This window comes from Amblyomma maculatum, chromosome 1 (genome assembly GCF_055883805.1).
Source record: "Amblyomma maculatum isolate TAMU_Amacu chromosome 1, ASM5588380v1, whole genome shotgun sequence".
Classification (NCBI taxonomy): Eukaryota; Metazoa; Arthropoda; class Arachnida; order Ixodida; family Ixodidae; genus Amblyomma; species Amblyomma maculatum.
Window position 1 is genome coordinate 348,327,075 of NC_139344.1, and position 20,899 is coordinate 348,347,973.

At 43.9% G+C, this 20,899-nt stretch overlaps 1 protein-coding gene across 1 annotated transcript in view; it reads left to right on the forward strand.

Annotated features, from left to right (window-relative positions):
- Positions 1-4,207: 4,207 nt before the first annotated feature.
- The window catches only part of LOC146207709 (nose resistant to fluoxetine protein 6-like), a 41,225-nt gene continuing 24,533 nt past the window's right edge, over positions 4,208-20,899 (forward strand). Inside the window, exons 1-7 of the mRNA XM_084577342.1 lie at positions 4,208-4,496; positions 10,286-10,497; positions 11,301-11,412; positions 15,879-15,963; positions 18,566-18,651; positions 19,237-19,416; positions 19,888-19,981. Of these exons, the coding sequence (XP_084433468.1) occupies positions 4,208-4,496; positions 10,286-10,497; positions 11,301-11,412; positions 15,879-15,963; positions 18,566-18,651; positions 19,237-19,416; positions 19,888-19,981 (1,058 nt within the window). The remainder of the gene's footprint in view (positions 4,497-10,285; positions 10,498-11,300; positions 11,413-15,878; positions 15,964-18,565; positions 18,652-19,236; positions 19,417-19,887; positions 19,982-20,899) is intronic.

The window sequence follows — 20,899 nt, forward strand, 5'->3', positions numbered from 1 at the left end:
TGGCGGTAATGCTTGCTCTCCAAATCGGCCTGTTGATGAACAAGTAAAACATCTTGCTCCCGTTGAGCCAGTGAGATTTCTGCCCAAAAAATACTTGCGCGAACATAATGCAACCACCGTTTGCATTAGACTAGTCTTTCTGACAGGAAGAGGCAAATTATGCGAGGTTCATTGTGAATTCAGACACCATTCTCAAGGTTTTGAGTTAAAAGCTTGACAAAGTAGGGCCACGCATTTTCCATTATGCAAATACGCAAACTCCCCAAGCTACATGTGATTACATGAGGCGACACAGTAGCTATAGCAGACCGAATGCCAGTGCAAAATCCGCTTCTACAGTCCGCACATATTACTTCGCGCTTCAATTGGAGCCAACAACAGGATATTTGTTCACGAGGAGGTACCGTTCTTATTGCAAAAACCTGACACAGAGAACTACATTGGCTAGGCTGTTTCGCTTTCTTTTTTATACAAGAACGGAGACCTACGTACCGTAGGTGACGGTGTAAATTTGTGGTTCACGTGCTTCCACGTCATCCTAAAACAGGCAGAACTGATTAATGATTCATGTGCATCTGGTAAGCTATAATATTGTTACGAAGCGGCAAGCCGATGAAAACAGGAGACAGAACATGACCGATGACGATGGTAGATGACGTTTAATGAATGTTCGCGGGCCTAGCGCGAGCGCTCCTGCCCGCGCCACTGCCCGCTTCTTCTTCCTTGTCGTCCGTAACATGACCCGGGGCCACCGAGCGATCGTCCCGATCGTGGACGAGGAAGTTTAGCGATGTTAATGATTTTATGACATGATGATGGGCGTGTCTGGATGCTTGAAGAAGAAGAGGAAGAAGGAAGAATAGAACGGCTTGCCGGTACGATGTCTGATGCGTGGGTGATCCGCCTTCCTTGGAGCTGTCAACCATCCGTCACCAGAGTCCATGGGACCGATGGCTCGAGGTCACGTCGGGCAGCTTGGGCGGGAGTTGCGTGTTCATGTCCATCGGTTCCTTCGGGTCATTCGGGTCTTTGGGTCCTTCATCTCGGTTCTGATTGGTATGTTTTTCTCCTTGTCTTCAGGTCCGGGCTGGGGGCTAGGCGGTGGTAGTTGTTCAGGTCTGGGCTTGAAGGGCTGGGGCGAAGCTGCTCGGCGATGTCCCTGGGCCCTCGGTGATGGTTCCGGCTTGAAGATGGCGTCGATGCTCCAATGTGAGGATGGGGATGTCGTACGCCGCACCTCCAACCAAATGTTACGAAGCGGCAAGCCGATGAAGACAGGAGACAGAACATGACCGATGACGATGGTAGATGAAGTTTAATGAATGTTCGCGGGCCTAGCGCGAGCGCTCCTGCCCGCGCCACTGCCCGCTTCCTCTTCCTTGTCCGTAACAATATGTTTTTACAGTCCTTGTTTTTGTAGACGACATTTCTCACACAATCAAGGGGGCGCCAAAATACAAACTGCCAAAGATGCTTAATACAGTTCCAGCAGTGTAATATCTGCCAAACTTACTCTATAAAACTTCATTCCCAATAATAATGATGACTTTTTTATAGATTTTTCTGCACTGCTTTCTCATTTTTGAACTCTTGCGTTCAATGCTAAGTTAGCGTAACCATTACTCTTGCAGTGTTGCACAAAGACCCATGTATCGTATTTGATATCTCGCTTTTGCGAAGTCTCCCTACAACAGGAGTCAACGAACCTTCAGTTCACTCCAGAGGCTACTCCACACGGGTTTTGTGTAACAACTGCATGGCCCCTTTCCCCAACCTGGTCTTTTCACACGCCCCACTGCGTGCCTGCTCTGCTCCTTTGGTTCGACGAAGTGGAATTTGTGGCCGTTCTCGAAGCATGTTTACATGGTAAAATTGTATGTCACTGCGCTTGTTGCACTCAATGGCATCAATGGCTCGCTAGTTTCGCGAAGGGTAATGTAAAACAAGCTTCAATGACCAGAAGCCAGCCATCACGAAAGCCTTTAATCTAGAGTAGGCATTCACACAGTGAAGAAGCGCCGTGCCCCCTATACTTATTACCTGTTGAGAAATCGCAACCAAAGTACACACTCGCGCCTACTTACATACTAGCACCTTCCTTTACAGCTGCGCACATCCGTCCCGGCTCACAGGCAGAAAACAAGCGGATCGTTCTTTTTCGTGTTTGTTTCATGGGTGCTACAACATGAATCATTGCCACCTTGACAAAACTTAAACCCCAAGGCAATTACGAACGGGTATGTGTAAGTCGTCTAGGCGGTTATTTTAAAGCGAAAACTTTACTAGCCTCGTGGAGCCAAGGTCATCGGCGCAGAAGGCTATTTTCCCCTCCAGAACAGTACTAATTTTTTGGGAAGCAATGATGATCAATTGGTGAGGGAAATCTTCGAAGCGCATGAAATTGCGAAATACAACAGTGGTTGCATTAGCACACCATCTGTTTGTTCAATGGAAAAGGAAAATAATATTTTTTAACCGTACTTGTGGTTGAACCTGTTTTCATGAGCCGTCACTGTTCGTTTTCCTTTTAATTTAGATCACCAGTGGTGGGTGTTATCAATTTTTTTGAAGGTGTGCACATGCGTATTGTTCCTTAATGATGGGACGTTTTTTTCGACGTATGATTCCGTTCCGTTGTAAGTTGTAGCTATGTCCTGTCCTCGTTTTCATTTTCCTGTCAAAACGCTGCGTTTTTTGCTAAACTAATGTCTGACCAACTTTCCCCACTTTATGCTGTGATAAATTTCACTAACCTTGGAAATCGACCAAAATCAGCATATTTCCATAATATTGAAGCGTTCGTGATCATTGTACAGTACTAAAATAGGCAGCTATTTATTTTCCTTTATTTCGCGTTTTATTTGCTCTCATGTACACGGTACTGATCCCTGAGCAGACAAGGCCAGAATCGGTGGCTTCCAGGTCAAGTAGCCACGTGGGCACATGATCTGCCTTGCGACTGCCGATCGCTAAAAACGCTGAAAGTCACAAACCGATTTGACAAGCACTGTGAGGAGAGCAAGTTCGCCATTCTTTATCGCGTCAGATTTGCCCGGCGTACTTACTACACACTGCGACCCTCTTCGTTTGTGGTAGAAGGTCACTACTCGCATAGAAAAACCAGTCGCACGAACCTATACTGACCCGCACCACCTCAGCGAAAAACCAAGGCAGTGATTTCTCTCCTCTGCAAGAATCTTACAGATAGAGGGTATGATATCCTTATTGAAGACAAATTGTTAGTGTACTTGTAGTCCTCGTTTCAATGGTGCCTCGGAACGAAGACGCTACTAAATTTCGGTGCTGACGTTCCAGATAAACATGCCGCTAAGCACAAGACAGGCCTAGTGCATGCGATTCTCCTTTGCATATTACTGCAGCCTCTTGAACGGATGAACGAGGCGACATGAAACTAGCTGTACCTCGTAAGGTCTCGCATTCGTTTTCTCCCCCTTGTCCTTCAAAGGGTCAGTGATCAACCGTGTCATGTTTTAACATTTTCAAGGGTCAGCAGACTATATACCATTACTGCGCCAAACGCAATCAATATCCCTGCTGATTTGCAAGCCCTATCGGCTACCTGCAACACGTGTGCTACCGAGCAGTGATGAAATGATAATGCGTGTCTGCATGATGCTTTCTGCATATTCACTGGACGGAAGAGGCGCTTTGCGGCAGCCCTGTGCAGTGGAGCGGCGCTTGAATGTGTCGAGAGTGCATCAAAGAGAGAAAGAACAATCCGGACCGCTCGAAAGGTCTACCGCAGCGGCATTACCTCAGGACACCAGCAGTCCATCTAGTGTGCTCTTGAGCGTGCGGTGCGCCACACTGTGGCTATCATCAGGCGGGACAGATATACAGTGGATGCTGGGCCTTAATCACTGTTTTTGCTCGATTTGACGACTAATTTGCATACCTCAAAGCAATATATTTACAATCAATTGACTGCGGCAGTGTTGCCTTGCTCCAGTAGCGCTGGACAGAAGAGAGCAGCTGACCTAAACAAGGGAGTGAGAGTGCGGGGAAAGAAAGTCTAGAATAATCTCTCGGACGAGCTACTGATGTGCAGTAATATCGCTATCTGGCACAGCCCGCTGCAACAGTCGAAGTGAGGCAGTGTTTGAGAAAAGGTGTTCAAAATGCGTCTGAAAACTAGGTGGATTTTTTTCCCCGTATATCTTTACGTGGCTGCAAATCTTCCAAGAACATGCGAGTGCACGGCACAGTCTTCCTCAACTACGCGAGCTTCTGCCGTTTCACAAAGTGCACCAAGTCATCTCTCTACGACAGTACCCCCGACACGACTACCAGCACAACAACCACAGCGAAGCCCAGTCCTTTGGACACTTTAAGAGCATTCATCGCTAAGACGATGTCCGGCGGCGGAAGTGGAATCGCTCGCAAGCTCCTGCAGTCAGACATATCCAGCCAGTGCAGCATCGGGATTCTGAAGTTTATGAGAGCACTGGAAAATGTGGAACCATGGGCTTTGCGGGGTAAGCAAACATCCCTTTTGTACGGCTTATAATCGAAAACCGGCTAGATAGTAGTAACTATAGAACGTTGGTCTGATTGCCTTCTTATTTGCGTGAGTCTTCTGTTGAACGGGTGAAATGACAAATGCTCTGGTTATTTAAAGAATGTGTGTTTCGTTGCCATGGCTAGAAAACCCATTATAATATATTCAGTTCTCTAAAATATGTACGGAGTTGTTCTGCAATCCTAAACTCATCGAGATATATATTGAAGGTGATACCATTATGCACTGCATCGAAAGAGTTCCACAAGACATTGGTTTTCAATTAGAAAACGCAACTGCAGAACTTCGCAATTTGGACCTAATATTTTCGTCGCCTGAATTACTATCGAATACTATGAGAGCTTTAACATTTCTTCTCTCTGAATCGTAGAGTTTGACGTTTATGCATACCTAGCTTCTGCTAAAATATGCGAAGGATAGAAATTCAACGAACTGCTTGCTTACGTATTATTTTTGTGTTAGGTATTGTAGTAGTTCGCACGTTTTACACAGGAATTGATACCAAACGTAAACCAAACTACGGATTCCTGCATCACAAAAAGCGTTAAGCAATGTGTTTTCCTAGTAACATCAAGCATAGTTTTACCATGACGTTTATCGATCACGTAAGACACAGTTCATGGCGTGTTCCTTGAGACATTGATGGCCTCCTAAGACCCAGTACATCAACTATTGTGCCAGGTTTTTTTTTTCTTCTTTTAGCGCTTATAGGTTGCAATAATTGAAGCGGAAAACCTTGTTTGAAAGCCGAAATGATGCATTTTTCGCATTTACCTAATGTCAGTTGCATTCTTACTATACCAATTTATCAGGCAAACGAGAAAAGGCCTGCTTTCTTTCCTCAAATACATGATTCATTGTGTTAACTACTGTGTCACAAAGGCTAACAGGTGCTTAAAAAGGCTCAAGCTGAAAGTATGTGAAAGCAACGAAGACCGCGGTGAGCGTCCGGACTCGAGAAGCGCACCGGGCGGAGGAGGTGGCCATCGCCTTGGCCGTTTCCGACCCCGGATGCACTACAGTGTTGTGTGACTCTAGAACGGCAGTGAAGAACTACGCCAAGGGTAGGGTATGTAGTGAGGCCGCGCGCATACTGCGCAAGGCCGAAGACATCGGACACAAAAGTCCTGTGGTGATCAAGTGGTTTCCGGCCCACATGGGCAGTGACGTGTCGGAACGCGGAAACGTGAACCACAACGAGACGGCCAACACGGCCGCGCGAGGACTAACCAACCGCGCGGCTGCAAGCACGGCCGACTCGGAGTCTTGGTCGCGACGCAGTGCCAAGGACAAGATGACCACCTTCAACGAAATAGTGAAATGGTACAGACTAAACAGACAAACTATGCCGCCACCTCACCCGGCGCTTACCCGGAAGGAGGCAGTGTTATACAGACAGTTACAGACGGGGTCCCTGCTCACCCCGGTGCTAGCTAAGCACATGTGTCCGAGTGTGCACGCGAGCGACATGTGTAGACTGTGCGCGAAGGAGAGAGCCAGCGCGGCTCACATCCTTTGAGACTGTAGCGTAAATCCGCGCGAAGCCAGCGAGAAGACGACGATCCCGCCGCAGCTAGAGTCTGCAACGAGTAGCTGTGATCAAGAGACACAACTCAAGGCCGTCCAGCAGGTCTCGGCAGCTCTAGAGAGGCAGCGACCGAGCGAAACCGAGGAGAGGGGGGGCAGCACCCCCACGAAGGGGGCGGCGGCCCTCTCGAACCCGCGGAAGTAGCGAGGGACGTAACAAGACCTCAAGGAGCACAACGCACGAGACTGACGTAGTGGCCGCGTCATGGTAAAAGCTTGTCCTCCCTGCTTGGAGGGAGCCTAACCGATTCTGCAGGCATTTTAAATAAAAGTTGTTCTCTCTCTCTCTCTGAAAGTATGTGCCTAAATCAGCTTACATTTTTGGTTACTCCCTCGAAACGCGCCCAACCTCACTCCTGCCATTCTGAAATGCGGCTTTAACCCTCAGTTCAGTTCAGTCGTTCAGTCGTGTTCCACTCTTCGTGACCCTATGGACCATATCACGCCACACTTTCTGGTCTCCCACCATCTTCCTAACATCACATAACTTCATCTGCAGCGCCTCGAGGATGCCATCTAACCACCGTGTTCGCTGCCTACCCCTTCTCCGGTGACCGTCAACCTTTCCCAAAATCAAATCTTTCTCCAGCGACTCCTCTCTTCTCATCAGATGACCAAAGTACTTAAGCTTTAACATTAGAATTTGACCCTCCAATGAGCAGTCAGGGTTTATGGCCGACAATATCAACTGATTTGATCTTCTGGCAGTCCAAGGAACTCTCAAGAGTCTCCGCCAGCCCCACAATTCAAACGCGTTAATTCTTCGGCGGTCAGCCTTCTTCACAGTCCAACTCTCGCATCCATACATCACAACTGGAAAGATTATAGCACGAGTTATACGGATCTTGGTTGGCAGTCTAATGTCTCTGCTCTTTACTAGGCGGTCAAGGCCAGCCATGGCTCTCTTTCCCAGAAGCAGGCGTCTCCTAATTTCATGGCTGCAGTCTTCTTCCAGTGTAATCTTGGAGCCCAAGAAAAGAAAATCTCTCACAGCTTCCACTTTTTGTCCCTTGATGCTCTAGGACTTGACAGGGCAAGACGCCATGATCTTTGTCTTTTTAATGTTCAGTTTAAGCTCAAACTTCTCACTCTCTTCTTGTACGCGCATCAGAAGTATCTTGAGTTCTACTTCACTTTCTGCCAATAAAGTGGTATCATCCGGATATCTACGGTTGTTGATACGTTTTCCAGCAATCTTCACTCCAGCTGAAGACTCGTCCAGACCAGCCTTCCTCATGATGCACTCTGCATATAGGTTAAATAGGCAGGGCGACAGTATGCAGCCTTGTCTCACTCCTTTCTCAATCGGAAACCAATCAGTAAGACCATGCCCAGTTCTGACTGAGGCTTCTTGCCCTTCATACAGATTCCTGAGGAGACAGATGAGGTGAATTGGAACTCCCATTTCTTGGAGAGCTTGACACAATCTGCTGTGATCCACGCATTGAAACGCTTTCGCATAATCAATAAAGTAGATGATAGATGAGTTTCGGGAACTCTCTTGCTTTTTCCATGATCCAGCGAAGGTTGGCAATCTGGTCTCTAATTCCTCTGCCCTTGCAAAACCCAGCTTGCACGTCCGGATGCTCCCAATCCACATACTGCTGCAGCCTACATTGGAGGATTTTCAACATCACTTTGCTAACATGCGAAATAAGCGCGATCGTGCGGTAGTTGGAGCAATGTTTGGCACTGTTTCTTTGGAATGGGCTTTAACCCTACTCGTTGATTAATTAGCAGGATGGAAGTCACTGAGAAATATTTTTTTTTTTTGCTTTCAAACATCACGAAATTACTGAGTCACTACGCTGTTTTCATTTCAAATACAGATATGCCACACATGCAATGAAGCAGAAAAAAAAGTGTTGAAACTTAGGTTGCATATTGATGCATTTGCTGTTGCAGGGTTGTTCGACTTTGTATCAATATGGTCGACCTGTTTGAAATGCGTTCTTCTAACTAGACTGGAAATCGAATCGCACCTCTAAATGCCTGGAGAACGCAAGAGGACAGAAACGCACTGCTTGAATATTTTGATCGGGAGATATTTAGGTGTCCTGGGCTACTTTACTTTCCCTTCTCAACTGCGAAATCATGACGATGCTCCGATAGGTTTTCCTGTCCCCTCATATTTGCTTGCGTTGCTTCAGCCTACTGGTTAGACATCTTCAGGTCTATATAATGCACATTCTGTCACTTCTCAATTGAAATCAGTACGCCGCCCTTTCAGCGCACTGGGCATACGTGTTTCAAAACTTATTCATAAATACATGTATGCAACTGAAGAATGGATGCATCAACTCGGGCAGCTTGGCTACCTTCTCTGCGGTCGAAAAAAATTATTAGTTCATGCGCAGGCCGGGGAAGGTGAATGAGGGACTCGTTACAAAGAACTATCAGGGACTAAAGTCTCTGGGCCACACGTCTGGATATTTTGGACTAGAAGGTCGATACAAATTACCATTTTATTTCTCTAGCACGAACTGCAGTCTGCATTGTCCATAGACGTTTGTTTCAGATAGTACATATCAATGATGCCGACCGAAACCTAGGAAATCATTGATAATGTCCCCTTTGTATTTTTGATGTTCACAATGGGAGATCAACAGTGTAATAAATTTATGGTTGAATATTTATTATTTAAGAGAAGGAAAACAAAGCACGCAACCCTGGTGAGCTCCGAACCCGCGACCTTTGAATTCCGCGACGATGCTAGACCAAGTGAGCTATACTGAGGCGGTTGTCCGCTCTGCCTGGTTAGGAGCTTCTTTTAGGTTTAACCAAACTCTGAAGATGTTCACCAGCGGCACCGCTGTCCATAGGAGCCAGATTAGAACGTCAAATATTAGGGCGAGTCTCGAGTCTCACGCGACATGTGATCGAATTGGGAGGGCGGAATATGGAGCGGGAACCATATTATGCGACGTATGCGACAGTGCCAAAACCGAGCCCTCTGAAACTTTTAACCAGACGGCTCATTATAAACAAAAAACAAACCAGCAGCCACACTGCAACATATATATATATATATATATATATATATATATATATATATATATATATATATATATATATATATATATATATTGTCACGTGCACGGTGATTCAGCATACCAAGGATAGCAATATATATAGAGTGTGTGTGTGTGTGTGTGTGTGTGTGTGTGTGTGTGTGTGTGTGTGTGTGTGTGTGTGTGTGTGTGTGTGTGTGTGTGTGTGTGTGTGTGTGTGTGTGTGTGTGTGTGTGTGTGTGTGTGTGTGTGTGTGTGTGTGTGTGTGTGTGTGTGTGTGTGTGTGTGTGTGTGTGTGTGTGTGTGTGCGTGCGTGCGTGCGTGCGTGCGTGCGTGCGTGCGTGCGTGCGTGCGTGCGTGCGTGTGTGTGTGTGTGTGTGTGTGTGTGTGTGTGTGTGTGTGTGTGTGTGTGTGTGTGTGTGTGTGTGTGTGTGTGTGTGTGTGTGTGTGTGTGTGTGTGTGTGTGTGTGTGTGTGTGTGTGTGTGTGTGTGTGTGTGTGTGTGTGTGTGTGTGTGTGTGTGTGTGTGTGTGTGTGTGTGTGTGCGTGCGTGCGTGCGTGCGTGTGTAGGGTGCCCAGCTGACTTGGGCCAAATTTAAAAAAAAATGTGGTTTGCCCTAGCACAGTGAAACAAATTAAGAGATGTTGAGAGTCGCCTATGCTAACCTTCATAATTTTTCTCGTTCACTACAGTGGAATAATCAGTAACGATTAGTTAACTATTTTTTATTCTTGGCTTGTGAGAAATAGCGTGAATGCAAAATTTGTATATATATATATATATATATATATATATATATATATATATATATATATATATATATATATATATATATATATATATATATGAATTTCTTCCACGACTCCTATATCTGACGTACTGTGCACAACCAAGTCAGCTATGGTGGCGGTTGTTCTATCTTTTGTTATGAAAGTAAACTTTAGTCGCAAGTCAGCGCTATATTTTATCCTCGCATATCGATGTCCACGTCTGCCATGCAGCTTCATCGATATGAACAACCAGATATCCCATTAATCAGGCGCTCTGAGCAATGTAGCCACCTCGAAAGGATGTACGACCATTCACTGAGAGAGTAAGATGTGTTGTCGGCCTGAGAGAGATACTGCCTGGGTCTCCTCGCTTGCAGTGATCGATGCAACGGCAAAGTTCCCGACCGGCCTGTTCCAAGCGAACACCGTCGAAGCCGGTGCTTACGACGAGTGCGTCGAGACGGTGGTTCGAGGCGACGACGGAGCAGAGCGAGTGCGGGCCCAGTACTGCAACTTTTATTTCCAATCGGGAGGAAACCCAAGGGAAATGGAGGAAATGCAGCCGATGTTTCAAATGGGTCACAAACGGGTGAGGTTCTATCACCTTCAGTGATTTCACTTTGCGGCAATAGAGAACGATATGCCATAAATGTTGCTAAAAAAATCCACCAATATTAAAACAATTATTTCGCAATATCCCAAGCTCACCTAGAAAAATCTTTGAGGACAAGCAAACATCAAGAAATATCACTTGGTGAAAATTCTGCACTTGTACAGTTCGAACAGCCTCAGTGTTGTCAGTAAGAAAGTAAACAAAAAAAATAAATGAAGCTCAAGTTTCATAGCATTATTGAATTCAACAACCAAACACACAAAAAAAAAACAACCTTAATAACGGTCATCGGCTTTTCAAAGCACGTGGATTGCCTTTCGTAAGTCTAAGGGCATTCTTCGAGACGTCACACGGCATTTTTAAAGTGTTTTCGGTTTATTCAAAATACCAACAAGATGCTACAGCATCACTTGAAATGTGTTTAAAAGGATTGGTTGTAACTCTGTTTATTATTTTTTTCTCAAAGAAATTCGATTATCTCTCCTTCAACGGCTCCCGTGGTACTCGTTCAGCATCAAAACAAACATTCATTGTGAACAATTGGAGAGTTGATAATGGAATTAATTTTTTTCCTGGCACTTGGTGACCGCGGTCCGGGGCCTAATCGCTAATCGCGCATTGCGCTACCGGTCCCGGGGGGGGGGGGGGGGGGGGGGGGGGCGCACCATGCACAAGAGGAGTCTTGAGAGATGATATCGCGGCAGCACGTCGTGTGAGCCATCTTTCGACTTCATATGTTTCGGTGGTCCTAAACGTCTCTGCTCGATTTTTCCACTCAGGCTAGAAACTTCTCAGCGTACTTGACAGGAGAAAAGGTTCCTGGCCTGCGTCTCGGTGTGTGTTTCATAAGCGACTGCACGGAAGGAGATCTACAAAAGATTGTGGACACACGTGAGTAGAACCTCCCTGAAGAGACATGCCTCTCTGCCACCGTATCCCTTATTGTACAGTGTTGCCAGTGGTACAACAATACACAATAAATGAGCATGGACAAGCGCATTTATCCCCAAGCAAACAAGAGGTTACTTTTCACAAGATGCTAAGCATGCGAATCCGCCCCATTTCTCACCTTATGAGCTCAGTGTATTGTATGCATCGAACGTTGTACTCATGTCAGCGGTAGATAATGCTAGCGCAGGTAATGTGGTTAACGTGCCAACCAAATCTCTGGAATTAAAAATATGCGTGGTTTCAATATATCCTAATAGAACTAAACGATTGACAATTTGCTATGCATTGGCTCAAACTAGGACTGAACCACTTTCCAGGTGACTCTCGCGATAACACGACGTTCCACATCAGTCACTATGGAAGAGAGTGGCGCTGGTGAACACTCTCAAGGTCCGGTAACCGGCAACATTAAAACACAAACAAGTAGAAAATTGGACAGCCGTCGATGTAGCCCAGTTGGGAAGAGCACTGGACGCGATATTCGAAGGTCGTAGGATCGGTCCTCATCATCGGCGCGTTGCTTTCCCTTCTACATTACCTTCATCTTTCACCCAAAGCTGATTGCAGTGCTCCTTTAGTTCTATAACAAAGTAATGATTTTAAAAAAAGTCCCCTACGCTTTCTATGGCCTGCCGACTGCTGACTTGTTTCTTTATGTATATATATAGTATATAGTGCCACCTGGTGTTCCTGATGTTGTTAGGTGGCGCCTGAAAAAAGAGGACGTTGAAGTCGGCTCGCGTGATGTGTGCGGAGCTTTTTCTTTATATCTATATATATATATATATATATATATATATATATATATATATATATATATATATATATATATATATATATATATATATATATATATATGTATATATATAGCATAAGTAAATAGACGGACTTGGTTGCTAGAGGTTACATACAAGTGAAAAATTGCTTCATACTGTTTCCAAGTTTATTTGTAGTCGACGTTTCGGCAGGAGCCCTGCCTTTCTCAAGACAGAGGGTACATGATTCTTGTTCGTTTTCTTATAGCGTTGGCAAGAGGTGATGCAAACAGAATATGGGCACATACAGATGAATCAGCTGGACACGCACAACACATACATACACACACAGGTGCGGAGAGCAGGCTAGGCCCAAAGGGTCATCAACCCAAGGCACCGGCCGCCAGGAGTCATCTGTATACAATACAATACACAAAACAGGCAACCGCGGAACAACCTTGAAAAAAAAAAAAAAAACAGGTGGGGGAACGTGTTTGCTGCAGGTGGTGAGAAAATTATTTTTCTTGTTCTCACTAAAAGATGGGAGCGCCCAGCGTGATGAAAAAACCAGGTGGACATTCTTCTAACCAGCAATGTCCACCTGGTTTTTTCATCACGCTGGGCGCTCCCATCTTTTAGTGAGAACAAGAAAAATAATTTTCTCACCACCTGCAGCAAACACATTCCCCCACCTGTTTTTTTTTTTTTTTCAAGGTTGTTCGGCGGTTGCCTGTATTGTGTATTGTATTGTATACAGATGACTCCTGGCGGCCGGTGCCTTGGGTTGATGACCCTTTGGGCCTAGCCTGCTCTCCGTACCGGTGTGTGTATGTATGTGTTGTGCGTGTCCAGCTGATTCACCTGTATGTGCCCATATTCTGTTTGTATCATCTCTTGCCAACGCTATAAGAAGACGAACAAGAATCATGTACCCTCAGTCTTGAGAAAGGCAGGGCTCCTGCCGAAACGTCGACTACAAATAAACTTGGAAAAAGTATGAAGCAATTTTTCGCTTGTATATATATATATATATATATATATATATATATATATATATATATATATATATATATATATATATATATATATATATATATATATATATATATATATATATATATATATATATAAAGAAAAAGCTTCATACTGGTTCCAGTTTTATTTAGAGTCGACGTTTCGGCAGGAGCCCTGCCTTTCTCAAGACTGAGGGTAAATGTTGTTTTTGCTGTCTTCTTATAGTGTTGGCAACTCACCAGGTGATATAAACACGGACGACATAATATGGGCACATACAGGCGATCCAGTGTGCGCAGCTGGATCGCCTGTATGGGCCCATATTATGTCGTCCGTGTTTGTATCACCTGTTGAGTCGCTAACACTATAAGAAGACAGCAAGAACCATTTACCCTCAGTCTTGCGAAAGGCAGGGCTCCTGCCGAAACGTCGACTCCAAATAGAAGCGGGCCTTTTGATATCTGAGCCGCTCAAGAGAATGTTCAGTGTCATAGACTCGACTGTTTTCCTGTCGCCCTCAGCACCGCATGTTCCACACACATGCATCCGGCGGTCCTCTCGCAGCTTCCTGCAGAAACTCATTAGCCTTGGAAGCTACAGCGAAGTAGGTTGATGTGGACGGCAGGCCTTTTCATGTGCCTTGGTAAAAACAGAATCAGAACAATGAAAAATACTAGCAGTAAATGAAAAGCACTGTGGTTCATAGAAATTGTGTAAACATAAAGTTATGGTGAAGAAATCCTCTGCAAACTCAGTACAAATATAATAACTTCACAAAGGAGTTAGTAACTGAAATTGGAGAAAAAATTACGAGTAACACATTTTATGGTCTATGGACCGATTTAGGCATCTAAATGATATAGACACACAAATCCAGGGCGTGTACGTGTCTTGCCACAACTGTTGTAGAGTGCACAGTATAGGGGAGCCAAAGGTGCCATAATAATTTCACTTTCCCTTGAGTTGTTGGATCCCTTTGCAGGTGCCAGCATCAAAGGAGCAAGACAAAACTGAGGCTGACGAACCCTGCAAGACAGCGGAAAGCAGACTTATGGTTCCCTTTCCTGTCTGCCATTTTTGTCATTTTCATAGCACCTTTTTTAACTCTGTAACTGGGTTGGATGTACTTCGTCAAAAGGTCGAAACAAGCCAGACGGGCCGAGCAGCGTGTGAATAAAAAAAAAATACGGTATTTATGCTAACAAGCTTCTCTGTCACAGACTTCTGGTGAGAACGAAACTTCCCGAGTGCCTAGCTAGGGAATGAGTTTATGGTATCCGACAGCATAGATGTAAATACGCATGAGAAAGAGGCGATGAAGCACGCAGGCTTTTCGAAGGCATCTCTTATTACTCTCGCATTCTTGAGGAAAGCAAATGCATACGTGCACGACACACAGAGTCGACATAGTAACATAACACGCAAATGCAAGGCACTTGCGTGCTGAAATTGACATCGATAAGGGCGACACCATCAGCCACGAAAGAATTATTGCACTATTTCAGTGAAATGTGCTATTAATGTAAGTGCACTATCGTGAGCAAGCCAAATCTCGTCAAAAACCACATTTGTATTAAAATCACCGTGATTACTCCTCGCCACGAATAGCTTCATGTTATCTTCGGAAACAAAACATACCGTAGACTAAAAAACAAAAAAACTAAGGTTTTTCTGGTGACCACTATCAAACAGCGGCAACACGATCGACGACTGGAGGTTCGTACAATGAGCGCAGTGCCTTTCCATTCATGCTGAATAGTGGCGAAATCGTTCAGGTGGTAATATATATATGTACCTGTGGTAATATATTACCTGTGGTAATATATTACCTGTGGTAATATATATACAAAGTGCAGTGCCAATATACTTCTATTTCTCGGAGACATCGGCGACACAGTAACACGGTGCTTTTCTTCGCTGTAGATTTCGTAAACACGTTCTGCATTTAGATCGCGATTTCTTGGGGATTCCCATTAACGCCGGTGCCAGAACGTCAGTCTGATAGTACGTGGTGCACTTGGAGCATGTCAGAATGAAGCGTGAACCGTCATGAACACGACTACTCTCCACAAAACACAACAAATTTTGTCACAAGTAAGGCACGGCAATAAATTTACTAGGGACGAGTTACGCGCGGACCTCATTATTTCCGCCATATTGCCCAGTGTATCCAGACTTCACAGCGCCCCGTGTCGTTCATTAACGTTGCGAACACGCACACACACACGCACGCACACGCACGAACACACACACACACACACACACACACGCACACACACGCACACATAGGTATATATATATATATATATATATATATATATATATATATATATATATATATATATATATATATATATATATATATATATTCAAACCAGTTGGGCAACCACTTAAATCTTGTTCTCTCATCCCTCCTCTCATTTCTAGATTATTTCCCCTTGTATGCATGCGATTGACAGATTGGAGTCGCCGAATTATTGTGCATTCATCTCCATCAGGTTCACAAATTAATAAAACGCACGCACTCCTTGTAATGAGAATGCTTCTAATTGCAATGCTTGTAACTGTATATCTGGAGTAAGTGAAGATCTTTCTTTTTGTCACGTATCTTTTTTTTTTTTTTTTGCTAACTTTCAGTTCTGGGAGGAGTGTCCAAAATAGTCGTTAGAAACTGTGTCACCAGCGGAGCCGAACCTGTTAATACCACGCAGGTGTGCATAATGTAAGTACATATGTTGCAAACCCGTGCCATATGTGCTGCATGTAGACTGAAGTGTTTCTGCATTGATTTCTGTTCTTCTCACAAAAAAGCTTCAAACTCGCACTACAGTCCGATATAGCTGGAAAAAAAAAAGAGCTCTTCGTGCATCAAGACATTCATTTGCAATAGCTAAAGTTTTCTCTTGTGGGCTTGTTCACAAAGCCATTACCTCCTCCAAATGAAACGTTGATATCCAGGTCAGTTTAAATACTCAACAATATTACTATTTCAACAGAAAAGCATATACGTTTTGAAGGGCTCAATCTGTTTAATTGACTTAGAGCTATCGCGAATATGGTAATTTTTAATGTTAATGAAGCACACAAGAAAAACGAGGATAACACAAGACCGTATGCTAAGAACCTCAGCATAGAATGAAGTCGTGTCGGCTTTTTAACAAGTATAATTTTCGAACGCCTAGTGACTTCTTAAATAATGCAAAACTGCTGACTTGGAATGTGGGCATGAATACATCTTCGCAAGTGACCCTTTTCTCACTTGAAGCAGATAAATGAAGGGGAAATGAGGGTGCTCGTTATAATACATGAAGGAAAGAAGCCAACAGTCGGCGAGGCCAAGGAAAGCATTGCGGATTGTACTTTGTCTTTTTTTTTAATTTTTACTTCATAATTACGTAAATTAGTAATGTAATGTGTTTAGGGGAAAGATAAATAAACACAAAGTAGAAAGAAAAACAACGTGGCGATGGTGGGAACCGAACCCACGACCTCCGAATATCGCGTCCGGTGCTCTTCCAACTGAGCTACATCGGCCGCTGTCCCCTCCCTGCTACTTTCTTGGGTAGTGGTAGTAATGTTGTCTGTATACGAACCTTGAGAGTGTTCACCAGCGCCACCCTCAACTCTAGCGGTGGACGTGGAACGTCCTGTGTTGCCGCCAGCGTCACGTTCTACAACATTAATACCCAAGAAAGTAGCAGGGGGGACAGCGGCCGATGTAGCTCAGTTGGAAGAGCACCGGACGCGATATTCGGAGGTCGTGGGTTCGGTTCCCACCATCGGCACGTTGTGTTTCTTTCTACTTTGTGTTTATTTATCTTTCCCCTAAACACATTGCATTACTAATTTACGTAATTATCAAGTAAAATTTAAAAAAAAAGACAAAGTGCAATCCCCAATGCTTTCCTTGGCCTCGCCGACTGTTGACTTCTTTCCTTCACCTTCTCACTTGAGGCACACGTGACAAGAGGCACTGCTACCCATGCAAATACTGAATAAACAGAGGTAAAGCCTAATCGGGTGATTGCGAGCGTCTTCCACATTGAAAGCTGGAAAGGTGGTTATGAGGACATGTGCAAGCCATCATTCGGGAAGCTTTGTTGCAAATGAAATGGTGCTCCTCGGCTCAAAGCAGTGATGGCAAAGCGAGCGGGAAAGCAGGTAGCAGCTATCATCTAGTATTTCTTATCAGATCCGCGTCTCGGGATAAAGACCCCCGCTCTATGTTAAGCAAAAGATACCGCTTCTTCTCTAAAATATAAACGGTTTGTAGGGAGAGCCTCCTGCACTCTAAAAACGAAGTACCTTATAAAGAAGTACTAAGAGAATAAGCGCTCCTCTTGCGAACTCCTGACAAAGGAATTTTATGATGACCAAGGCCTTAGAGGGGCAAATTTTCATAACCATAAGTACGGAATACTTACGGTTGGCTAAGGAATTAGATTCTTCTTTCAAAACATACAAAACTATTGCAGTCATATAGATTTTAAGTCCAAGTTCAATAGCTTCTATTTGCTAACCAAGAGACCTCTGGCGCAATGGTTACGAGTCTACTTCTCTTGCTAACTGCCTCAAATTTAGATTTTATTTATTTATTTATTTATTTATTTATTTATTTATTTATTTATTTATTTATTTATTTATTTATTTATTTATTTATTTATTTATTTATTTATTTATTTATTTATTTATTTATTTATTTATTTATTTATTTATTTATTTATTTCAGATACTGTTAATCCCCACTGCGAGTTTTACAGGATGGGCATATAATTGAACAATGACTACAATAATGGAGATACAAAGGTTGCAAATACCCGAATATAGAAAAAAACACAGTTAGCAGATGATAAACAGTGTCATACACAGTATACCTGCTAGGTAATAATGCAGTTAAATAAGGTAAATAATGTAATAATACACTAGCTTTCATGTAGAGTATTGTAATTGCCTTGTTATATTTGGTTGAAATGGTTTACGTATTGTGTAGTAGTTCTTCTAGAAGGGTTACAAATTTCGGCAATGATGTGCTGTTAGTGATGTGTGGATCCAAACCATTCCATTCGGTAGTTGCACGTGAAAAAAAATGAATATCTGTTATGATATCAAGTGTTGTAATATTCCTCTATTACCAACAGTAAAGCAATCGGTATATTTATTATTTGGCCTGGCCTGCAGATCGTAGCTCACCTAATATGCATATCATATTTACTGGGCAAGAAATAACACATCGACTGACTGCTTCATGTCACAATATTGGCGGACGCAAACAATATATGCAGCCTTCTTCTTAACATGCTTGCATTTATTTTGATTCCATTCAGGGCTGTGTTGGGGACAATCTTGGCAACAGTCATATTGAGCACTGCATTTGACTACTCGATGAAGTGGAAAAACTGGAAACGTAATGGTAGGTTGGACGCAACATTTTTCAGCATTTATCTTTTCAAAATTTAGTTGCACATAAGCGGAGTAAAAATGATAGGCTCAGCAAAAAATTAAACTTAGAACCACTCTGAAGGGTGCCATAATTAAACATTTTCGAATGCTGTGTAGAATACAATTCAGTTCCTTCGTCAAGGCGAATAAATATCGAAGTTTCAAAGTATTATCAAACAAATATGTTTTTATATCTCTCGAATACGATTTCGAATAATTCGCAAGAATTTCTGATAAGGCCTCTGTTGCTTTCCTGAACCACTAAATAAGTATGCCTCTCTCCGACGCAGCACAGTACGCTGCTGTGTCCGCACTGCGCAGGAACGCCGATGCAAGTAGGCAGTATTTTCAAAACATGTTTATTCGCATTCTGTTCACTCTAATCACTGTTTGTGTCACTGTCGAATTATTTTCAGCAGTGGTATTTGTATTCAAATGGGCACTAAAAGTACACTGTTCGCGCTTACTTCTGCATTCAACAGGTATAATCGCTCACCCCTGGCTCCCTCCCCCAGCAATGTTTAATGTGTTTCTTGCTTTTTTTGTGTGTTTTCAGGTTACTTGTTCAACTTCTTGACTGCGTTCTCGCTGATCAAAAACACGAAGTATCTTTTCAAGGCCAACAAAAACAAAAGCTCGGAGACGTACGCCTATGGTTTCGTACATGGACTTCGCATTATAAGCACATTTTGGGTCATACTCGGCCACTCGTACGCGGAAGCAATAGACAACGCTTGTAAGCATCACTGCAAAAAAAAAAAACAAAAAAACTTTTGCATTCTCCATTTTTACTCAGAGCCGCCGCTGCTGACTTCAACCGTATAGCGCAGTGACAAAAAATCTGATTTCGTTCTCTAAAAGCAGCCATCAGTTTCTTTTTTTTTTTGTGACGAATATTGGTTGTTCTTGTTCATGACAGCCCTACCTGCACTACATCCAGCTCTTTAACCCTAACTGATGATGATGATGATGATGATCGTGTGGACCATCACTATGTTATTCAGATTTTTGCTCAAACCAAAGATGCACATAAAGAAAGACACCCCGACTGTTGAACCCATCGAAGTCACAACTAGGCAATGTAGCCTTCTTTCCTGGCAGACGAAGCTTTACGTCATGTTGTTTCACTATTGGTGCTAGATATTGCAGCCCTTTCTTTTCGCGAATGACACAGTACTGCTTTTCTTTCTCTCACTTTTATTTTCAGCGAGAATGCTTAACGCGATGTACATGTTTGAACACTGGCACGGCGTGATCGTAACATTCGGATTCCAGGCTGTGGATACGTTCTTCTTCCTCAGGTTGGTCTCATACATCAGCGTTGCTCCTTGGGGTACGTACAGTCGCCAGCACACCTGTCCAGAGCGCTGGACCGATGTTCAGAGGAGCAAAGGATGTGAACGCTTGGCTCACTTACTCTATATTCGGTATAATGTAGTTGTCACGGCAAAGTGCATGCCTACGTGCCTTCTTCCTGTCACCATATCATTGCCTCGACAGGCGGGCACATGATCAAAATTTCCCCTTTCTTTGTGCGACAAATCGGTGTCCGAGCGCTCTTGACAGGTGTACTGACGAGTGCACGCTACTATGATATTGTTTGTGAACGAATAATTTCACAGCATTCCATAGGCTCTTGGTTTGACCTGCTTGCAGGAATAAAAAAATAACATGGTTTAACTCAGCTATAGCTTATGCCTAATAATTCCAGACGAAGCTTTGTTTGACATGGAGAGACGCAGTTACGTGGTGAATCTCTTGAGTGACGCACTCGGGGATGCTGCAACACTCAGCCTAGCCTGGCTTTCTTGATGATACTTTCGTTGTTTTGGTCAAGTGAACTTCCTTCTTTTCAGGTGTCTCCCCGTTTATAACATAGCCTTCGCAGAAGTTCTGCAATGCAAGCAATGTAGGCCGGGTGGTCCGACACAACTTGGCGACTGTATTTAACGTTCTTGCATAAGGTTCCTGCCCCTCTATGGCCCCGCTTAGAACCATCATACTATCTGATACTGGTACTGGAGCATTGTTAAACAACGGCGAAAGCAACTGGAAAGCGAGAACAGTTTGCGCCCTCAACATACGGCAGGTCACGAAGTGTGGCGATTACGAGGCGTAGCGAGCAGGAGAAGCAAGCGCAGTGGCGAGATGCGGCTAGTCACGTGGTTGAGGATCGCGTGGCTAAGCGGAGGAGGGATGGCGATAGCGGCACAACTCCA